The sequence below is a fragment of the Oreochromis niloticus genome, linkage group LG23, assembly GCF_001858045.2.
Source record: "Oreochromis niloticus isolate F11D_XX linkage group LG23, O_niloticus_UMD_NMBU, whole genome shotgun sequence".
Lineage (NCBI taxonomy): Eukaryota > Metazoa > Chordata > Actinopteri > Cichliformes > Cichlidae > Oreochromis > Oreochromis niloticus.
Genome location: NC_031986.2, coordinates 22,057,939 through 22,080,911, shown reverse-complemented (window position 1 = coordinate 22,080,911; position 22,973 = coordinate 22,057,939). Strand labels below are relative to the sequence as shown.

The 22,973-nt window shown below is 42.0% G+C and overlaps 1 protein-coding gene across 1 annotated transcript in view; it reads left to right on the top strand.

The window, feature by feature from the left end:
* Window positions 1–22,973, top strand: part of LOC100701849 (microtubule-associated protein 2) — a 76,501-nt gene that overhangs the window by 34,061 nt on the left and 19,467 nt on the right. Inside the window, 3 exon segments of the mRNA XM_025902940.1 lie at window positions 7,027–7,090; window positions 18,819–19,006; window positions 21,586–21,660. Coding sequence (XP_025758725.1) covers window positions 18,865–19,006; window positions 21,586–21,660 — 217 coding nt within the window. The 5' untranslated portion in view covers window positions 7,027–7,090; window positions 18,819–18,864.

The following is a 22,973-nucleotide window of genomic DNA, read 5'->3' as shown; positions in this document are numbered from 1 at the left end:
TATTTCTGCCCGTGTTACGGCAAAATGCTCGCGTAACGAAATCCGCTGGCTCTGATTAGCTGAACCCAGAATGCCTACAATGCCCACAATGCCTTCCGAATCATGTGACAACCCCTTGGCTTTCGTACTTGCGCTTCGCTGTTCCACTTGAACGACGTATTGTTGTTGCAGTTAGCAATTAGCCTATAGCCTATTGTTCACTCAAAAGGCGCGATGGGTGCTTCGACTTACGAAAATTTTCGACTTACGAAAGACCCTCGGGAACAAATTAATTCCGTAAGTCGGGGTTCCACTGTATTTAACAGTGGATCAAAAAGTGATGGTACTTTTCTCTGTTCATAATTCCACCAATTTTGGCAAGATCTCCAACACCACTGGCTGAAATGCACCCCAAACCATGACAGACCCTCCAACGTGTTTTACAGATGGCTGTAGACGCTCACTGTTGTACTGCTCTTCTGTAGTCCACTGTACATACTGACAATGATTTGAACCAAAAAATGTGGATTTTTTTTTTTCATCACTCCATCAGACCTGAAAGTCCAAATGTATCTCTCAGGTCCTGTGTCAGGTCATTGTTGGATTTTTTTCCTGTTTCACCAGGGTATAACTTTTAGCTACTGATCATCTGCTATAGATAGTTTTTTAGGCCCAATACTTATTTCATCCAGTTTCCTCAATTTTTTTTAAGGACACACTGCACACCATGCTGAGATATGTCAGGTCTTTGGGAATCATCTTGTTGGTGCAAAAATACTATTTACCTGTCAAACTGTGTAATATTTGACTTCATAAATTCAACTAAAGAAATGGAAATTATTGGGTTTCTGTAACAAAAGGGGCTTTTTATGCTTGGACGATTCACAGGTCAGTGTTAAGTGGCTTAACAAAGAAAAAACATTCAGGTACACCTTTTCATCTCCAAACTGGCGCTACAGTCATTAGTAGATTTCACAGGGATCACTGATGCTCTTCTGTAGTTTAGAAAACTGCCACCTTCCTTCGCTCTCTTTACTACTGTGTGATTGCACTGATTACGAGTCTCCTGCAGAATAAAAGAGTTCAGGACTAGATGGAGAGTCGTGATTGGAATAAGGCGAAATGAATCATAGAGGCAATTACACAGCGGCGATGGAAAGATAATGAGAAGTCGTAAGCGTTTAATGCCAAATGTGAAATGGTTATCGACACCAAAATGATGTAGAGGAACGTTAAAGAAGTGCAAAGCATAATCTCATAGTTTGCCGTACTTATTGGGGATTAAAGACTCCCTCTAAAGTTTTGTCTTGAATTATTTCTTTGTGCAGTATCTGAGCATATTACAGAATGGATATCACCTTGAACTCCTATAGCGACTTTGATGCATTAAACATGCCCGTGTTTGCGTGTGGCCTGAGGGAGTGTGTATGAACAGGTTTGTGTGTGTGGGGGGAGAGAGGTAGGTTGCCTGTGTGAATTATAGATGAGGAAGCGGGGGAGATGGCCAAGTTAAAAGGGAGGAAGCGAAAACCTTGGAGGAGAGTCTCTGTCAAATTATCTGTCTGGACCACCAGGTTGAACCAAAACACGCCACAAACACAGACCGCAGCTTCAGCGCTCACGTTGTTGCCACAGAGCAACACGTTTCCTGCAGCATGTTTTCGTTATTATTTCAGGAAAATCTTTGTGTGGGTTTTAAAAATCAAACTGAAGAATCGAGTGGCACTTTAGTGATTTAAAGTACAGCGGCATTGCTAAGCAACACGATCGTGCAGTCTTTATTTAGCCTTTAGCACTTGCTCGAGGAGGTAGGAGTCTGTTGAGCAGAAGCTACTAAGTCATCAGGTGGCAGCCATACTCATTATCCTCAGTAACCTTGGCACTAAATACAGGCCTGTAGGTGCTTTATGGATGCTTTGCATAAAAAAACTGTCTGAGATTGTTCTTAAAACTAGAGTGAAAATGATTAGAGGTGGTTTTAAAATAGAAGTAATCCTTGTCAGTGTTTCTTCTAAAGACACCTCTGTGGAGGTTGTGAGATCATCTACTCATCACAGGACTGACAATTCTGGTCTTTCACCTACTGAGTGATGTGTTCACATCTGCCAGTGCTGAAGTTCCAAGAACTTCAGTTCCGCCAATGGCCACTAGGGGCCAGCTCCAAAAGTGAGTCAATCCCCATGGACATCAATGTGAAAATGTCCAACTCTGAAGCAGAAATCATATTAAACATCTTCCTGCAGTGGATGGTAGGGATTAGAAATAAAAACCTGCCTCTAAAACAACCCTGCTTCAAAAATAAAGAGTTTGCTACCCAGTCATTATACAAGTGCTTTTTTCTATACATAAGCACTTTTAACCTAATGTTCACATCAGGGGCAACTCAGGGTGCCCAAAGATACTTCAGCACATAACTTAGAGGGGCCAAGGATCGGCCTGCCAACCTTCTGATTGGTGGATGGCCTGCTTTACCTTCTGAGCCACAGCCAAACCTTCAAACTTAATCATAATCTGTCATATTGTTAAGAAAGCAAAAAAGAAAAAAAGGTATGAGCTCTATGAAGGCCGCTTTAGTCATTTTTGGTCATGCCAGCTGCAGTAATTAATATGTGGCAGAAATGCTGTTCTTGGACCACCTGGTGGTGGGTAAAGCATCACTGACAAGCTACATCAACAAGTACAATAGACATCTTCTAAAGTAAAAGAACTGAAGCGACAGTGGGTTGCAAAGCAGCTTGCAGAGTCAGCAGCAACTGTTTGCACAATGATGCAATTTAAGCAGTCCATCTGAGATTTGCAAACGACGACGTGTACAGGCTGGGCCATGGTTTGGTGTTGAGGGGTTGGAGCTAACGCTGTGCTCAGGGGGGAACGCTGTGATGGGGAAAACCTCTTGATTATGAGTTTTCTTGGCATCCAAAGGATAGGATAAGAGTATGGCTCATTGTGAGCTTTCTCTCAGGGTTTCAGCATTAAGATCAGTTAATTGCCTTTGAAGAAATGTCGAAATTGACCTGATCAAGTGAGACGGATCAAGTGTCTTCTCCACTGATTTTTAGTTAATGTATGTTTGTAAAGGCTTCAGTGTGAAATTCAGATTTGGATCTCTGAGACTCTGGAGGACATTTGCCAGAGTTAGAAACTGCCAATAATGCAGAGAGGCTGCTCAATTAAAAACACAACCAGATAATTCTGGAAACGTCTTTCTGTCATTTTTTTTTTTTGCCTCTTCTCATTTCAGAGAAGTTGAGTGAGGTTTATCGGGGCCTTTCACACGACACTAAGATGAGTATTAATTTCCTGTTTGCCTCATTTCTGATGAAGAGGGCAAATCTGTGGATTATGTCGGCCTCTGACCTCCCTCTCCACCTTCCTCCATCCTTCCTCCGTCTCCTCTCAGTTTGCCCCCTGTTTGACCCACTTGGACTCCCTCCTCCAGGGAGGCGTATGCGGGTCAAGTTGGATGTCAGGATGCACAAAAAGCGTCTAGTCATCTGTGTTCGACCTTTCCAGAGGCTGATGAGTAATGACGTGTTTGTTCCACCCTGCAGTTTGTTCTTTTGTTTGTTTTTAAACTGATGAAGACGATGCACTGGTGGGTTGACTGTCGCCTTGGATGACTGATAAGATTGTGAAGATGTCAAATTATCATCCTGTAAAAGCTTCAATTAATGAGTTTGGTGATAAGATAAGAAACTCTTTAGATATATAGTTTTTGTTAAAAAGCAGTCTGCGGAAATCAGTGGGTGGTTGCTGATTCTGGTGCTTTGCAGAGACAAAGAGACAGTCATGAGAAGGCCAAAAACATACTTCTTTTACTCAGTTAAGCAACTCCTGTTAATTGGTTTCATCCTACAGTGAGGAAAAGTTGTACTTAATAATGAATTACTCATGAGTAATGAAGAGGGATGTACTTTTGAAAATAAAAGAATGATGAACTGTGCTGAGGAACATTTGGGTTTCATAAACAGGGCAGCTGCTGTGAGAGACAGGATCATTTACTGTAACCATTAAAAACATGTGGTGCTCAGTCCAGCGGTTCTATTCCTGTCACGCTCCCGATATTTTTGGACCGAGCTGTAACTATACGTCTCTCAGTTTCTTTCTTTCCCTTCATCCCTTTCTCTTGCTGGCTAAGCCTCCCTGGCTGGGCAGCTCTCCTCTGTAAGAGACATTACTTCCTGTATGATCTTAGTTTTATTTTTCTTTCTCTGCCTTTCTTCAGAGAGCCTGCCTGCCTTTTATCTTACTCTGTCTGTATGCAGATGGATAACTAATTAAAGAAAAATAGAACTGAAGCAAAATAAGCGCAAATATTTAAAATTTTGATGTTCATTGTACCAGAGGGTAGTTTTGGAAGCCGGGGATTGGAGCCCAAGGACGTCCGCCTGATTTATAGCTGAGTTGCTGCCCAAAGTGGAGGAGTTTAAGCATCTCTGGGTCTGACTGGAGCAGGAGATTGGCAGATGGATTGGTGTACCGATCTGTTATGGTGAATTGAGAGCTGAGGGTAAATTTATGAATTTATGGTGTTATTGGGAATTTACTGAAATGTCCACTCCTGGGAATATTGTGGCATTGTGTTAGCACACACCTGAATGCTACTGACCTGCAAACTGACAAAACTAATGCTTTTATAGAGATGCTCAGACTTATCAATCATCAGTACCCTTAACCTCTTAATTCTTAACCTCTGATGTTAGTAAGGGTATACTTACTAAATCCAGGAGGTTCCTATAGAGCAGGGGTGGGCAACTCCAGGCCTCGAGGGCCAGTGTCCTGCAGGTTTTAGATCTCACCCTGGGTCAACACTCCTGAATCAAATGATTAGTTCATTACCAGGCCTCTGGAGAACTTCAAGACATGTTGAGGAGGTCACTTAGCCATTTTAATCAGCTGTGTCACAGCTGACACATCTAAAACCTGCAGGACACCGGCCCTCGAGGCCTGGAGTTGCCCACCCCTGCTACAGAGGAAGGACAAAGAGTCCTGTGAAAACTGTTTTCTGCTAGCTGCAGGTTCTTGGAAAGCAGCTGAATGATAAAGAGGACAGCCACAACAGGAACCTGTCCAGCAAGCAGACTGGTGGGAAATCACAAGGGCTGGGTTTTCAAAATAAGGGCCAGGAGATTATCCACTAGTAATTTGATTGCATATGGTGATGAATCATTAAAGACATATAAACAAACATACAGGAATGAGTTTCCATATAATTGAAAGTATAAAGTCTTAGCTTGGGAAATACTTAAAGTTCACCTGTAACTCAGAAACTTTAACCATTCATAATAAAAATCTGCTTTCTGTACAGTTTACATGTGGTTATAACCTTAAAATGCTAAAATAGCAGTATAGTTTTCAGCAAGCATTACTGGCATTAGTAAATACATTTCCTACTCTGTGCATCAACTGAGCAGACGAATGAAAATGTCTTAAATTACAAGAGACCTTGTGGTATAATTTAATAGCTAAAGGCTAAAGCTGATAAGTTAAGCATGACCACACAATTATGGGTTAATAGCATTTTTTTTTTTTTTAAAGAAAATTGAAATATTTGTCTTTCCTCCTCTGTGAGTTATCTTTTCCCCACTTTTTTCCCTCTTATTCTTTCTACTCTAATAACTCACCCCCCCTTTCCTGTTTGGAAAATCTCTTCTCCCCTCCTCTCTCTCCTTCATTCAGCCCTCTGTTGCATTCGGTGTCTCTCTCCGAATGCCTGTTTTTGGCTTCAGAACTCCCCCACGGTCCTTTCACACTGTTTTAATGTTAACAGGATGCTCTGTGTTCTGCCTCCTTACAGTCCCAAAGCAGAGCAAACGTGCAAATCTGTGTTTCTTCATGGCCGACTTAAGCTTTAACTCATCCCCTGGCTCAGCCCCAGCGGTCCGATCCAAGAATTTGATAAATCTTAAAAGCAGCTCACCGGTGGAGTGCGTCTGGTTGGCATGCACGCTCTTGTAATCACTTGTTTGTGGAAGATAATTATTTTGATTTATTCTTTAGAATATTATCATCCCTACAAATGAATTGGAAACTATCCTAATGATTTCTGTTTCTTTTTTTTTTTTTTGGTCGCATAAAAACTGCGACCATATTTTAAAAACTGCGACCACGTTGTAGAACTTTACACACTGAAATTAGTAATCGATACCGAAAGAGTTTTTCGTGTCAGGCGCCAAACATGTTTCTGCTGTAGTTTTAACATGGGCGTCAATGGATATTGACTCACCTTTGGAGGCACCCTCAAGTGGCCATTAGAGGAACTGCAGTTTTGGTGCTTTTGATCCACATCTGCTTCTCTCAAGAAATGAGTTGTGCTTTAGAAGTGCTGATAGTTGGTTTTTGTCAACTTTTACCAGAGCCAAACTAGCTACAATTTCCCCATTATCACTTCTAATGTATGCTAACCTCACCATAACCCACTTACCGTACAAAGTCAGTTACAGATTAAAAGGAAATCTTGCTTTTTTGAAGGAAACCAAACAGTACGATCTTGTTAGAGAACAAAACCATTTGTTTCGTATGGTTTTGCAAAAGAAAGCATGTGCAATAACAACAACAATAAAACAATGTTTGTAATGACACTCAAGCCCATAATGAGAAAATAAAACACCCAGACAGGCAAAAAATATTCACACGTGCTGACACTGTGAATAGATTAGATCATCTCTGGCTTTGTTGTTGTGCATCAGCGGCGGCTTAAAAGAGAGGAAAGGCCACGCTGACGATTGGATTAACGCTGCCGGCAGACTCCAGGTGACAGAGCTAAGCTGCTGCGTGTCCGCGTGTCTCACGCCCGGCTGCTTCAAGCACAGTCCAAAATGAAAGCTGTCATGTAGAAAACGCCCCTCATTTGATTCAGGACTAGCTAGACAGGATTCAGAGGTTTAAATGTAAAGATGTTGGTGAATTAAAGCAGCTTAGGCTTGTTTCTGACCCAGTGACACACAGCTCCTCTTTTAGGGAGAAGCATTTTACAAGTTAAACTATTTTTTTCCACAGTTTAACGATGTCCTAACGTATTCTTTTCTTTCTTTTTTTTCCTCACAGAGAAGACGCCTCAGCTCGTCGCTTTCCAATCTCATTGATTACCGACGACAGCTTTTCAACTTAGGTAAGCCAACACAGTTTTAACATTTTCTCAGTATTTTAGTTAAAAACAGAGCCTCAAAGGTGTTACAGTAACAACACTGAATAAATTCATGAATGGCTTTTTAAAAAAGTGGATATTTAAATTTATAAGTGACATCTCAATGCAATTTAGAAGTAGGTGTAGACCCTACAATATTACGGAAATAACTCAACTGATAAAAAGATCCCCTATGAGCGAGTACAAGGTGACTGTGGGGAGGAAGAGCTCCCTTTTAACAGGAAGAGGCCTGTTAAAAACACCTGGCTCAACTTACTGGGGGGTGAGGGGAAAGAGGAGGAAACAGGACCGTACAACCTGCAAACATGATGAAACCAAAACCAACCCAACTGGGAGCTAGTTTTACAGGACAAGGCCTGGTTTCCACTTTCAGGGTTTCACACCTGTAGTGTGTACTTTGGAACTTGCTGCCCATGTTTTGGAGTCTTTTTTTTCACAGGTTTGTCTGTGTTGGGATCAACAAAAGTAAAGACAGGAAGAAAATTATGTGTTCTGGACTAGAGCCAAACTTGGATACTTTAAGTTCATTTGAAGGCCACAGTTCACCAGTGGTCAGAAGTTTACAGGCATCAAACTTGGACATAAATATTATAATAACTTTGAGCTTTTCATGACTTAATTTCTTTGAATTGTTCTTTTTCTGGGGTGGAAGGAATTTCTGGGAAAAGACATCTTTAATGACTTTTGAAAACACGAATTTGGTTGCACAAGTGCTGGAAGTTCTACAAAGTTGAAAACTTGACAAGGCCTCTTAACATTTTGTTAGTGATCATGATTGGCTACAACTGGTAGTTTCTCTTTGGCAGCATAAAAAGGATTGTTTGACAGCACTCATGGATTGATCAATACTTAGAACAATAGTAAGGTCCAAGGAACTCAGTGAAGATCTAAGAAGATTTACACAAGTTGTGAAGGTCTCTTAGAGCCATTATTAAACAACTGCAGATTCCAAACTCATCAGTTCAAACAATTGTATGTCAGTACAAGTTATTCAGTTTGGTTACTACTTTGCTGAGGTCTGGAATAAGACCCAAACTGAGACCCTCAGATGAGAGGAATGTGGTTAGGATGTTCAACAACAACCGAGGAACCTCTGAGGCTCGAGCCTGTCATGAATTGAAAACTGCTGGAACACCAGGATCACTGTTCACAGTCATGAGCTATGTTGGGGGGCTGTTTTGCTGCCAGTGGTACTGGTACACTTCACAAAGTGAATGGAATAATAAAGAAGGATGAGGACTGTCTCCAAATTCTTCAACGTTGCCTCAAATCAACAGTTAGAGGGTTGAAACTTAAACAGAATTGGGTGTTCCAACAGGAAACAGAACTAGACCAATACCACCTAATCCAAAGGGTCTCTATGCTGTTGTTTTGGTCCACACTGAGTTTGATTACTGTTTTCACATCTGTGTAAACAAACTATACTAAAAGGAGGAACAACGATTAAGTCCTCTTTTGGGATTTCAATATGATAACTACGAAGTCTTTAATGATGGGCCCTGATAACTCAGGAAAAAAGAAGAAGAAAAAGGCTTCCTGCAAGAGTGTGCGAAGATCCCATTGTTTTCCCACTTCCTGCTGCTAGCTCCTCACACCTTGTATACATTTGTATTTAATTTGTGCAGCTTATATGAAACTCATTTCTGCATGTCACGCTGCAGCTAAGCATGTTTCAGTTTGACAAGGATGCAGTTTCATGCAAAACAAAGTCAGTGGAGAGCGATGAGTTGTTTTCTACTCAGGTCTTGAACAACTTATTAAATGTGCTCCGTCCGATTTTACCTCCACGGGATAAAATGACGCACCATCGCTGCCATCTGCAGAGCCATGTGCAATGACCCTATATACATATAAATCTACTAGAGACATCGCTGATAAACTCTGGCTTAATGGGAGCTTTTAAAGTGACATAAAGAAAAGAAAAAGCAAAAGCAGGAAACTCTGGCCTGCTGCCAGATTCACTATATGCCCCCATGACATTTCACATTCAGTTTTCCCATGACTCATGGGGCCCGGGGAGCCGGCTCTAAGTGACTGCACTCAACCAGATGATTAGCTTGACTATTCTCAAATACATATATATACATATATAATAGAGGGGGGAATTATGCTCACAAAGAAGAGAAATGATTGTTTGGGTTGGTGTCATGACGGATATTTTTGACCGCCAAAAAGGAGTCATTAAGCTGAAACTCTAATCTTGTGTTTTCCCGCTGATATGTGTTTGAGTGGCGTCACAGAGAGAGAAATGACAGAGCGAGCGGCAGGACGGAGATTTCACAAACATCTGTTTCTATATCTGGCTTGTGTTAACAACGCGCTCGCTCCTAAGCAACGACTTCTGGATGCATTTGAGCTGTGTTTGTTTGCGTGAGCCGGTGGGTGTTTGTGTACGTGTCAGTTGATTTCTAGCAGATTGTGTGCGTAGGTGTAGGTGTATACAAGCGCGGTAGTGCAGTAATTGGCATCATAATTCACTTCGGTTTGGGTAATAAAGAGAGGGCTTGGGCTGACAGACAGGAAGTTTTGAGAAACACGGCGGCGAGCTCGTGCTGTGTAAACATGTCACAGTTGTCCTGTTTGTCCTGGCAGCCGTTTGTTTGATGTGTCAATAATGGAAAGTTATTCACAAGTGTAATTCCAGTTTCCGGTGTATCTCAGCTCTTCACGATCATGAATGTTCCACTGTCTACTTGGTGGGCACGGTAGGCTGGTAGAGATTTGCCTCCACTCTTTAATACCCTAATAAAAAAGAAATAATCGGCTAAAAAAACTAAATTATCAGCACTGAACCTTCAGGAGATACATCCAAAACGAGCTTTGATGTATTTCACAGCTATAGGGCTTCATTATCCTGTCTTTAATTAGCATAGTTTTCTTTTGTTTAATTGTCTGTCGATATGTGCGTATCTGAGGATCCTGGCAGAGAGAAAGCAGTACCTCAGCCTCCAAGTGTTGTAAGTAAGTAAATTTATTTATTATTTATTAAATACTTTTTACAGACAAGCAGTCAAAAAGTAGTGTAAAATTAAAAAAAAACAAGTAAAAGAACTTAAAAAAAATGAAGTGGCATAAAAACAAGTTAAAAAAAACACCTGTATGGTGTTATCTTCAGTCGCTGAATTAATTTTTTTATTATCTTTACTGTAGACCTCGTCTACATGTCTCTGAGCAGTAACTTCATTTCAGTTCACGTCAGGTCAGCGATTCCTCTCTGATATCCCAGTTTGACTCAGCGCACAGCGAACCATCTCCAGCCAAGATGAACTGAATCATCTTAAATAAACTGAGCTCCAGAGAAAAAACACGGCAGTGTTCACTGTGAAGCTTTCACTGAAAAGCAGCTTCTGAGTCCTGGAAAAAATCATGTGAAAAAAAAAAATTTTCACAGGGTTTTAATACATGAAACTGAGTGAAAGAGACACATGTGTGTTCCACAGTTGGGTGGAGAGCTTTTTATGCTAAAGTCTGCACAGAAACACAGAGGAATGTTTAAACACCAGCGAGTCTGCAGATGAAAGAAGTTAAAAACTGTCTTATATACATCAAACAACTCGGCCTGTTAATTTAATGGAATGGTAAATGGCCTATATTTGTATAGCGCATTACTTAGTCCCTATGGACCCCAAAGCGCTTTACACTACATTCAGTCATCCACCCATTCACACACACATTCACACACTGGTGATGGCAAGCTACATTGTAGCCACAGCCACCCTGGGGCGCACTGACAGAGGCGAGGCTGCCGAACACTGGCGCCAACGGGCCCTCTGACCACCACCAGTAGGCAACGGGTGAAGTGTCTTGCCCAAGGACACAACGAACGAGATTGTCGGAGCCGGGGCTCGAACCGCCAACCTTCCAATTACAAGACGAACTGCCAACTCTTTAGCCACGATCGCCCCTTATACTAGAGTCCTCCTCAAACCTTTTCCATTAGCACTTAACTCCTCAACAAGTCAAATGCTCAACAGACTTAAACTGTTGAGCAAGATGAACACTGCTGAATTTCCTTCTTCAGTGGTATTTAAGTCAACAAGTGTAATCTTTCAGATCCTCCTGTGTCTGAATGATGGAGCTGATGGTCTTTATTTATACTGGTCTCAAACACACAGCTTCATGCTTATATGAACATGCTGAGTTAAATGAACTACAAACAGTCGTGGTCAGAATGTTGCATCCACTCATCATTGGCATGAATGTAAATGTCCCTTAGCAAGTTGCACCTCAACCAGACACTTTTGGTCGCCATCAACAAGCTTCTGGTATAATTCTGGCTGATATTTGACCGCTCTTCTTGGCAGAATTGGTAGAGTTCATTTTAATTGTTTGGTTTCCTTGCATAGATCTGGCTTTTAAGCGCAGTTAACACATTTTTAATAGAGTTCAGTTCAGGGCCATTCCAAAACCAGATCATTGTCCTATTGGAACACCCAACTGTGTCCAAGTTTCCACCATCTAGCTGTTAAATTCAGGTGATGTTGAAGAATTTGGAGGTAGTCCTTCTCCTTGTTCATTATTCCAACCATTTTGTGTAATGTACCAGTACCTGATGGCAAAACAGCCCCAGAGCATGATGATACCGCCACCATGCTTAACAGCTGGTGCAGTCTTCTTAGGTTTGAAAGCCTCACCTTTACTCCTCCAAACATACCTCTGGTCATTGTGACCAAGCAGCCCAATCTTTTGTCTCATCTATCCATAAAACTTTTCTCCAGAAGGCATCTGGCTTGTCCATTTGGGCAGCTGCAAATTTCAGTTGAACATATAGGTGTCGATTTTGGAACAGGGGCTCCACCAGGGGGAGCAGTGATTCTGACAATTAGGCTGACACCATTCAATCCAGAGGTTCACCTCACACAGATGTGTCGGGGAAGATACTGGTGAAGCAAACGGTTTTTGATCATGCAGTTTATTATGCTTGACTGTGTTGTTTTTCTTTCGTTTCTTATGCATCTAAACAATCCGGCTGTAACCTTTTTTGAAAAGAGAAAGGTGTGGGAAACGACAATAGGAGCCAAGACTAAACTGGAAGGGTTGCAAGATGATTAACAAAATTAGGAGTTTTCTCAAGTTTTCTTTTTCTTTTATTGATTATTTTTGTAATCAAAGCCCGAAAGGCGTACATTCTTGATTTATTTCTCTTTTAAATCCTGCTGTGTGACATTTTTCTTACTGTCATAGCAACTAAAGAGTCTACAGGCAAAAATATATTATTAATACCGCCCCCATTAGCACCACCAGCAGCATAAAAGCCTAAAATGACATCAAGAGCCCAACCAGCAACCAGCTATCAGGATATCGATGAGTTAAATGGCTCTGCTCCCATTTGTGAACATGAAGTTAGGAAGACACCCCCCCCTCCGGGGTCCTGCCTGCAGGCTCTGCTGACCTCTTTCTGGATCCATAATGTGGTCAAAGTCACACTCCTCTACTGGTCGCACTGTTATATCACCATGGAAACAATGACATCACTGCAGGATGGGGCTGATGCATGCCAGGGAACATCTACTGCTGTGATGAGTTGGGGGCTGAAAATAAAGGGTGCAGAAAGCCAGCAGCCGGTTTCAGTTAAACTCAACCCTGAATTGCCTTAAAAGGGGGAACATCAGTTTGCAGTTACTTAAAATGAACTGCATAGCACACATTAATGAATTTACTGTTGTCGTTGTTTTCGAGTGAGGAGCATTTAGATTACATAAAGTGAATATATTGTCATGGTTACTATGATGATGACTAAGCACCTGTATGGGTTTGTTTGTGTGATGAAAACAGTTCCGTTCAGACTACATCGTGTTTTGGTGACAGCTGCAGCAAGCAATGTGTTTAACTAATGCACATATGTCCAAATTTGAAGGATTTTTTTCAAGCTTGGAGAAATTTTGGAAGGGTCATGGAAATTTGCTCACAAATTACTAACAGTAATAATAAGTTAAAGTTAAGTTAAAACCTACCAAGTATAACTTACATACACCAGTTAGACATAACATTATGACCATTACGACAAGCATAAGGATTTGAGCAAGTTTGACAAACTGGCCAGATTGTGATAGCTTGATGACTCGTTCAGAGCATCTCCAAAATTGCAGCTCCTCTGGGTGTTCCCAGTCTGCAGTGATCAGTTTCTGTTGAAAGTGAACCAGAGACAGGGTCATGGGCGGCCACAGTTCAATGATGCACATGGGCAGCTAAGGCTGGCCCGTATGGTCTGATCCAACACACAAGCTACTGTATATCAAATTGCTCATCACAGCTTGTTGCAGAAGAACGTGCATAGCCACAGATTAGTCAGAGTGCCCACGCTAACCTCTATCCACCACAAGTTCCCCCAATGGGTACATGAGCAGCAGAACTGGACCATGAACAATGGAAGAAGATGGCCTTGTCTGATGAATCAGTTTTCTTTTACATCACGTGGATAGTTGGGTTCATGTGCATTGCTCACATGACCGACAAGTGTCATGGTTTGAAAACTATGGGTCCTCCCATCCATGTGGATGTTACTTTGACACGAAGTATGTACCTAAGCACTGTTGCAGACCATGTGCACCATGGAAACAGTACTCCCTGCTGGCTGTGGACTCTTTCAGCAGGATAATGCACCCTGCCACAAAGTAAAAGTGGTTCAGGAATGGCCTCAAAATTCCCCAGATCTCAGTCTAATCTAGCATCTGTGGGATGTGCTGGACAAAAGTTTGATCCATGGAGCCTCCACCTCAAAACTTACAGGACTTATCAGTCAAATCAGTCATCCAGTGTTGTTATATTGTCCTCTTTAGTAAGTATGTGGACATGTTGAAAAATTTATTGGTAAAACTGTATATATGAACCATAAATTATTAATGACAAATTAAAGAGTTTTAAGGAGGGTTTAAGGAGGTTATATCCTAAAGTCCCACAATTTTACAATCCCTTTAGAGGAACAACTTATCAACGGTGGGGAGGAAGAATTCCCTTTTAACAGGAAAGAGTACTTCAAGAGACCCAAGAGCTCGCGGAGGGGCAGCCATCCACCGTGACTGGAAGAGTGTGATGGGGAAGAGAAGAGAAAAAATAGAGCCCCGAGACACGAGGCAGCAACATAAAAGACGTTTTTAAAAACTAAGTAATCGTCAATTTTATAAGTTTTATGAGTCGATAAAAATCTTATTTTACCTCCTCCCACCCGTAGCCACCATGTATGAGTCTAGCTCATCTTCCTGGCAGGAGATACATGGACAGATCTGGACTGTGACCAAAGTAAGGGAAGAAGGCCCAGATACTTAGATCTCTTGAAGCAGTTATTTGATAGGAATGCAGATACATAGTGATATAAACACAGCAAAAAGAAAGGCTGGTGACTAATAATAATAGACAAAGCAAGTTAGAAGGGTTTTTATTGATTAAGTAGTTTATTCAGCCAGATTTTTTGATACTCAGGTTATTGTTTAAAGTATTAATAAATAAAAAGTAGGAGACAAACAACCTTGAGCTTTTTTACAGTTTAATTATCACGTGATTTAGAATATTTAATTTATTTTTAATTGTAATATTTTTTTACTGAGTAATATCAACATCATCTAGAAAACAGTGCTTTTGAAAGAAGTGCTAATATAATCTCAGTGCACCTCTACCCCAGTTATTACAGCACTTAATCTGTAAGGAGTGGATATCATCCCCTGCCTCGTGTTCACGGCTGTGAGTTTGTGTGTGTGTGTGTGTGTGTGCCTCGCTCATCGTGCTGCTCTCCAGCATTTACACAGTTCATTCACACTTAGCTGAAGGCACTCGTTACGCTTCATACCCCCCCAGCCCCCCGCCACATGTTCTGCTGAGTCAGCAAAACATAATCTATCCATCTGCTGCCAGAGGAGGAAGCCACTGGATTCTGGGTTGATTACAGGTCACGGGAAACTTTTTTGTCCTTTTGTACTTCACAGTTCTTCTGTTCAGTGTGACAGTCAGCCATCATCCAGTGCACCAATGCACATGTAACAAGCTGATTTGCTTGAAAAAAGACACGAACAATAAATAAAACATCTATATCTCTATAACGTGTTAATTTCATACAGACATTCAGTAGATACTATCGTGAGATTAGTCTGCTTGAAGGCAAATAGAAGAGATTATGATACTGTTAATCTGTAGTGTGGTGTAGAAAATCTTACCTAGTGAACGTGCTGATCCAAGCTGCAAACACAAAGGTTCTCCAACACACACACATTCAAACACACACTCGGCCTCTCCCACAGAGGATTAAGGCCAGGTTGGCCTACTGAGACAGGCTGCCAGAGATTCTATCCTCCATCCTAAATGGATGGTGACATTCCGATGTGAGTGGCGCTCCACGGAGGCGAGATGGGTGACCCAGATTGGGGTGGGGTTGGAAGGGGGGATGAGGTGCAGACAGGGAGGGAAGTGTGGTGGGATTAGAGCTGGGGCGGTGCGATGAGATGCTGGGGGTGGAAGGTAGAGCGGAGCACAGCAGGGGGTCATGAGAGTGCGAGACGATGGCCGTAAAAGAGGAAAGAAAGACGAAGAAGAGAAACCCGCTCATGTCCAGTTAGCCCCAGGCCTGCTGCCACACCTTCTCTTCTTCTTCTCTGTGAGCGATCACACTGGCACGTTTAATTTAAGGCATCAAACTGGAGATGTGATGGAATTTGACGGATCACTTTTGACTCCAAGTGCTGTTGAGCTAACCCTCTAAACATTAGAAAAATGTGATGGTCCTCATGCTGTGCTAACTGTTAGGATTGTACCCTATCTAAAAATATAAAGATCAAACTTCATTTTGTTGTACTTTGTCTGTTCAACCCTGCAGAGTGTATTTCTTAAAGTGTGTTGTGTCTTAAAAGGGAGGGATTGCTGTGGGAAACATGGGAGGAAAACAGTTATAGGGCTTTTCATCACTGCAGAATACGCCTCATTTAATCTTCTAATTTTTTGCTGTTGTGGTTGGAAAATAGCCACTGCAGACTTTATCCCTTTCTAACAGAGTAAGACTGGTAAACAACCAAGGGGAACCGGTGCGAGAGGGCAATGTCGAATCATGTTAAGTGCACGAGGATGACAGGGTATGCCTGGAAAGCAAGGTCTGGAGAGCTGGCAAAGCCAAACAACAGAAAAAATAGACAATTTGGCGTGACTTCAGTATAAAGTGTTACTGAAGTCCAAAGGTCACAGAATAAATTAAGTATAGTTCTAATCTGGGGATTTAAAAAAATCAGAATTTGTTTGCTTATACACTCACCAAACACCATATTTAGACCATATTAAAGTAATAGCCTCACAGAGTTGTTGCAGATTTTCCAACTACTCATTCATGATGAGAATCTCCAACTCTACCACATCCCAAAGGTGCTCTACCGGACTGAGATCTGCTGACTGCAGAGGCCATTTGAGTACAGTGAACTCAGTGAACTTTCTGACACCTGATGGTGTGTTATGGAAACACTGTGGATATAAAGGGATGGACATGGCCAGCAACAATACTCAGGTAAGGTGTGGTATTTAAAGGATGCTCAGTTGGTACTAAGGAGGCCAAAAGGTGCCAAGAAAATATCCACCACATCATTACACCACCAGCCTGAATCGTGATAAGGCAGGATGGATCTATAGTTTGATGTGGTTTAAACCACGTTATGACCCTACATCTGAATGTCACAAAAATTGAGACTCACCAGACCAGGCAACAATTTTCCAATCTCCTATTGTCTAGTTTTGGCAAACCTGTGTGAACTGTAGCCTCAGTTTCCTGTTCTTAGCTGACAGGAGTGGTACCCAGTGTGGTCTTCTGCTGCTGTTGAGATGCTCTTCTGCTTACCTTGGTTGTAATTTTGACTATTTGAGTTAGTGTTACCGTCCTATCAATTCAAAGCAGTCTGGCTGTTCTCCTCAGGATATTTACTCTTTCATACCATTCTCTGTAAACTGTAGAGATCACCTTTGAATGGAGGATGCAGAATGGAGAACAAATCACCTTTCTTCCTCATTCTGATGTTCAGTTTAAACTTCAGCAGGTCATCCTGACCATGTCTGGATGCTGTTTAGAAGCACACCAATCCACACGGTTTTGTTGAATGTCTTTGCTCTAATTTTATTTATCAGTATCCTGCAGAAGTGTGGAAAAAATACATGTTCTACTCCTAATGTCAAGGTGTAATCTAATAGTACTGCAAACAGGCAGTACTCTTTAATTGAAGACTTAATTGGCCCAAAACTCTGTAAATTAATGTGAATCAATAAGGGGAAAGTGTGGAGTCCTCATGTTTTTTTTTTTTTCAACGTCTTTATTTAAACAGCCAGGGTTTCTGGCATCCTTTGCAGGGATAACTTGTGAATGCCAAGTGTGGCACGATATTGCTGAAAAAGAAGCTAAAAACAGGTCAGAGTGGTTCTGAACCACCATGAGCACCATGTGGCTGTCAGCGCACCAGTTTTCTTCCTTAGCAACAGCTGGGACTAGACTGAGCCCTGGGCTGAGATTTTCAGTCTCAGACAGTTTGGCCTAGTATCTCTGAGTGTCAGTAGGTCTTCCTCCTCCTCCTTCTTCCTCTTCTTCATCTCTCTCTCTCTCTCCCTCTCTGTCTGAGCCTCACACTGCAGCAGACATTAGCTCCGATCACTGCGGGCCTGTCATCATGCGACGCTGCAGGGTGGGAAAGGAGACAGGAAAGGAGTAAGGAGGATGGGGCGACACCATCGCTGGCGTGATGGTTATTTTTATTGCATAGTTTGGGGGTATAATAGATGTATTAACATTCTGCTGAGAGTCTGACTGACCGACCCATCCACCCGCCTGCCTGCATGAAGGTTGTGCCTCAGAAGGGAGAGGAAGAAGAAAGGAGTCTTCTTGATGGTTTGTTATGATGAAATTAGTTGCAGCTGCTTGTTGATAATGATTCTGTTTACGGAGGCTGGCAGACACGGGAGGCAACATTATGTGTTTGCTCTGGAGGGTAAAATATAGCTTTAAGTGAGGCTGCGTGCTTGATTAAAACGTAGATACTTCAGCAGCACGTACTTGAATGCAACAAAGCTTTTTGTTATTGTAATTGGTGGAAATGTGCTCGTTGTGTGCATACTGAGTACTTGTTTGCTACTGAATGGGGTGAGCCTGTCAAACCCATCTGCTGGACCCCCCCCCACCTACCCTTAAGGCCCGTTGTGGTTGCCATGGTAACAGCCTCCTTATGGGATATCAAGGGTGTGTTCAACCACGGTGTCATAGCCTCTCTGCAGCAGAGTGTCACATATTTTGGATTAAAAATGGAGAGAATTTGTTTTTTACTAATCACCGGCTTTTTTTTTCCATCCCTGCACTCTGTGGGGCATGGGGGGGAGGCGGGGGGGTTAATCCAAATAATCATACAGTGAAGGCATGTATTTTATCAGGTGGTGTTGCCTTAAACACCTTTATGATAAAAGCAAGACCAAACAAAGAAACTAATGATTGTGACCAATGAGATGCAGATATCTCCCTCCTGTCTCAGCACGGATGCTGAGACAAAGGCCGGCCGGTAAAGGATCAGTGTAGCACACTGCTCCCTCTAGTGGCCAATTCTGTAAACTTCACCATGCATGGGGTTTTCTCCCTCTTATTGTTGCAGCAAAGACTCATCTCTGCCAAGACTCATCTCTTTATAATTATTATTATTATTGTTTTTATTTCCCCCTTAACGTTGTCCTTTCTCCTGCCCCCCACCCTTAGACACAACAGGTGACCCTTCCCCTCCCCGGTTTCCCAGCAGGCAGGCATGGCAGACGGTCAGCAGCCAGAGGAGCACTGGGCCTCCAACGGCCAGGAGAATGGCGAGAATGGCTACTCCGCTTACAGCTCGGCCTATAGAGAGAATGGATACCACGGGGGTGGGGCGACTGCGCATCCTGGGACGTCAGGTAGGCGCGTGGTGTGTTTGCGAGCGTGTGCAAAAGCATGTGCATGCAAAGTTGTATCAATGGCATTGATTGGACTGCCCGCACACACCACCAGATGGGTCTACAGCTGTGAGGATTGTGATTGGCTCTATCATGCTGGGCAAGAGCAGTCAATCTCATGAAGGCACTTGAACAAATCAAAGTGTTTTGATTGAATGAGTGCTGAACATGGACAGTCTGCTGTAGCTGTGTTAACAAAGGCAGAAGGACATTGGGGTGGTCTGTGAAGGTACAGTAATGGCTCTCTGGTGGGTGTAAAATTGGTGATTCCCATCCGGTGTTAAGTGGAAGAATTAGCTCAACTCGTCTGACAAAGTGGAATTACAATTAAATTTAAGAGCGCAGTGGACCAGATTGAGATTAAGCACAAAAGTTAACAAATAGCAACAAATGAAAGTAGCCAAAAAGGAAAAAAGTTATCAAAAAAGTTATGACTCTAAACTTATTAGGCTATAGATAAACTGCCTCGAACAGTTATAATCATCACCATCAATCATCACATGCACAAATGTGGAGGGTTAAATTATCATGTAATTGCAGAATATAATTATACTGTGAAAAAGTCTTGAGCCAGCCTCTTTTCTTTATATTTTACTAGGAGAATGGGAAATAGGTAAATGGCCTGTATTTGTATAGCGCTTTACTTAGTCCCTATGGACCCCAAAGCGCTTTACACTACATTCAGTCATCCACCCATTCACACACACATTCACACACTGGTGATGGCAAGCTACATTGTAGCCACAGCCACCCTGGGGCGCACTGACAGAGGCGAGGCTGCCGGACACTGCCGCCACCGGGCCCTCTGACCACCACCAGTAGGCAACGGGTGAAGTGCCCAAGGACACAACGACCGAGACTGTTGGAGCCGGGGCTCGAACCGGCAACTTTCCGATTACAAGACGAACTGCCAACTCTTGAGCCACGATAGGTGCAGTGATTTATTGAAATGTCCAAACATCCATGGAAATGCAGTAAAGTTTCTAATGAGCTTGAAAGTCGATATTTGGTGTGACCAGCTTTATTCTTCAGCTTTATTCTTTTCTAACAAGGTATGATTTTGTCAGTGAGTTTAAGATCATTGTCCTGCTGAAAATGAAGCTCTTGCCAATCGACTGCTTCAATGATGTTAAGTTCCAGGCTGTGGAGAGGCCAGTCAATCAAACAATGAAGCTGCTGCCAATCAGATCGTTTCCAGATTGTATTGCACAGTTAAAATCTGATGCTACTTTTCTGTCTACATTTTGACAAGACTTCCAACACCACTGGCTGACCTGTTTCACAGGTGGCTGTAGACGGCTGTCACTCTTGTACCTCTCTACTGAATTCCTCCATACATAGTCAATAGTTTTTGATTTTGGTTCTTTAAGCATGATACTTCTTGTTTTGTCCAGTTTCTTCAATTATTTTTAAGGACACTGCACACCATGATGAGATATGCAAAGTTTTCAAAATCTCTTTGGGAATCACATTGTTGGTGCAAAAATACTATTTTATGTCAAACTGTGTTATCTTTGGTGTTTTTCAGAGATTCAACTAAAGAAATGAGAACAAATTATGTGTTTTTGTGACAGGCTGCTAGTAATAAAGTGTCTAAAGATACAATTTAAAACTGGACTGGACTGAAAACGAGTGGAAAAAGCAGCCGATGTCCAAGTAATCACTTGAAAGTCCTTCAGAAAACCTGGAGAACTATTGCTCAAGAGCCATTTAAAAATAAAAATTAAGTCTGGCTACATTTGAAGCAAGATATAAGGAAATGAGGGGTGGCTTTAAGACTTTTCCAAAGCACTATACATTGTGTAAAGTGTCTATTCTCAACCAAATTAGTTGCCTGCTATAAAAGAACAAAAAGACAACATTAAAGAGACAACATTACATCTACATGGAAACAACATCAAGATCCACTTCTTTACGGTCCAGTGACTGCATAATATCAGGGTTCCAGCCATGTTTGCTGCCAATAAAGTGTTTAAATTGTTTACTAAAAGCATTCATAAGAAGTTGAGCTGAATAAAGAAATACCAAGAAAACTGAATGAATAAACCCTTAAAACAGACAGAGAAAAACTTTTACGCTTAGTTTTCTGGAAAGAGTAGGCAAGAAATACCTCAAGCTTGTAATTTAGATAATGCAGTGCTACAATAAGTACATTTGGAAAGTTTATGATGTGTTGATCTTGGGTGTATTCCACCTTATAAAGCTTAATTAAATGTAAAAAAAAAAAAAAAAAAAAAAGAGTTTCTCTGCATCATTTGGGTAAGTTAGTGAGTCTGTTTGCATTTATCCTCAATGGGCAGAAAAAAAAGGCCCAATTTATTAAATCTCAGAGAAGCGTCCAGTCTTGTGCTGAGCACTTACCATTCATGAAGCACACACAACCTGCCAAGCTCTGAATTCAAAGGGAGACCTCACAAAAAGATAAGGTCAGCAGAGTGAATCGTCTTCATTTCCTTCCTCCCATCCATGTCTTGTCTTCCCGGTGTGTCTCTCTCTCTCTCTCTCTCTTTCTCTTTCTCTCTCTGTCTCTCCCTTCGCAGTGGATGACTCAGCCAATTTGCCTCCCTCCCCTCCCCCCTCTCCATCCGCTGAGCAGATTGGGCCTGTGGCACAAGGTACACCTATACACACTTAAAGCCAATCCAGGCTATCCAGGTTGACGGTGTGAATGGTTGTGAGAGTGGCACAAACGTCTCTAAAAGACACCCAAACACACTTGTCCCTAAGATTTAAAGACAGGGCATCCTCTTCCTCCTCTCTCTCTTTTCTTTTCCCCCTACCGTTTAATTTCACGGTGCTCTGTCTGCATGCCAGCTGATCGTCATATCACCTTTAAGGAGTTTGCAGCATGCATAGCATGCCGCCCTGTCCTGTCCACACTCCTGTATTGGTTTTAAAACACATAACAGTTAGTTGAGTCGTCAGCCCTGCACACAAGGACTAGGCAATACAAACACTCTTCCTCCATTCAGGCAATGGTACATTACCAGCCACTGGAGTCCTTCATTTCATTAGTCTGCTTTCCACCCCTCAGCATCTCCTCTGTTGTTCCCTAGCTCACTCTGTGTATTGATTTTTTCCAAGTCTGACTTTCAGCTCTTTAACATATCTGTGTGTTTCTTCTTGACATGTGGCATGCAATTACAAAAGTGTAGCGTTGTATAGTCTCACTTAGAGCTGGGCGATAAAACGATAACGATATATATTGCGAAATAACTTTTTCTCGATAGAAAAATTAAACTATTGCGATAGACCTCATCTCTCTTGTCCTCTTAAAAAAAAAGAAAAAAAGAAGAACAGCCAATCAAAATTAAGTAGCGCAGAGCCGAACCAATCACAGCCGCAGCGTCACGTCACGTGACTTGTTACGTACAGCACAAGTGCCAAGGCGCACATGTGTATTTGTTTGGGAAGCAGCCAGCCGTGCAGCCCGGGTAATGAAGGAAATCAGTTTGCCGACTAGAGAAAAATCAACCGAGAGCGTGAGCGAAGGTTACCGAAGAAAAAACAGATGATGGCTCCAATGCCGGAGAGCTTGTCGAACGGAAGGGCCACAGAAGTTTGGTAGTGTGAAGGTATTTCGGCTATTTCAAGTCTGACAAAAAACAGAGTAGCGCACTGTAAATTGTGCCGAAAGCAAGTCTGGAAATACAATAAAGCGGTGCATGCTCAATCTCTGACTGAAAGCGCTAATTCGTCATTCGGCTTTTGTCAGACTAAAGTAACTGTTAAAAGTGTTTGAAAAGCTAAGCTATACAACAAGGAGAGATTGAGAATTTCCTTTTAGTTCTCAGTTTATTTGATATTGACAAAAGTTAGTCAATTTTGTCTGTTCTTCTGTAAAACGACCTAAGATTTATTTTTAGAATTAAAATTTTGTTTCTAAGTGGAATTGACAATTTAGTGGTCTGTTTTGTTTGTTCTATTT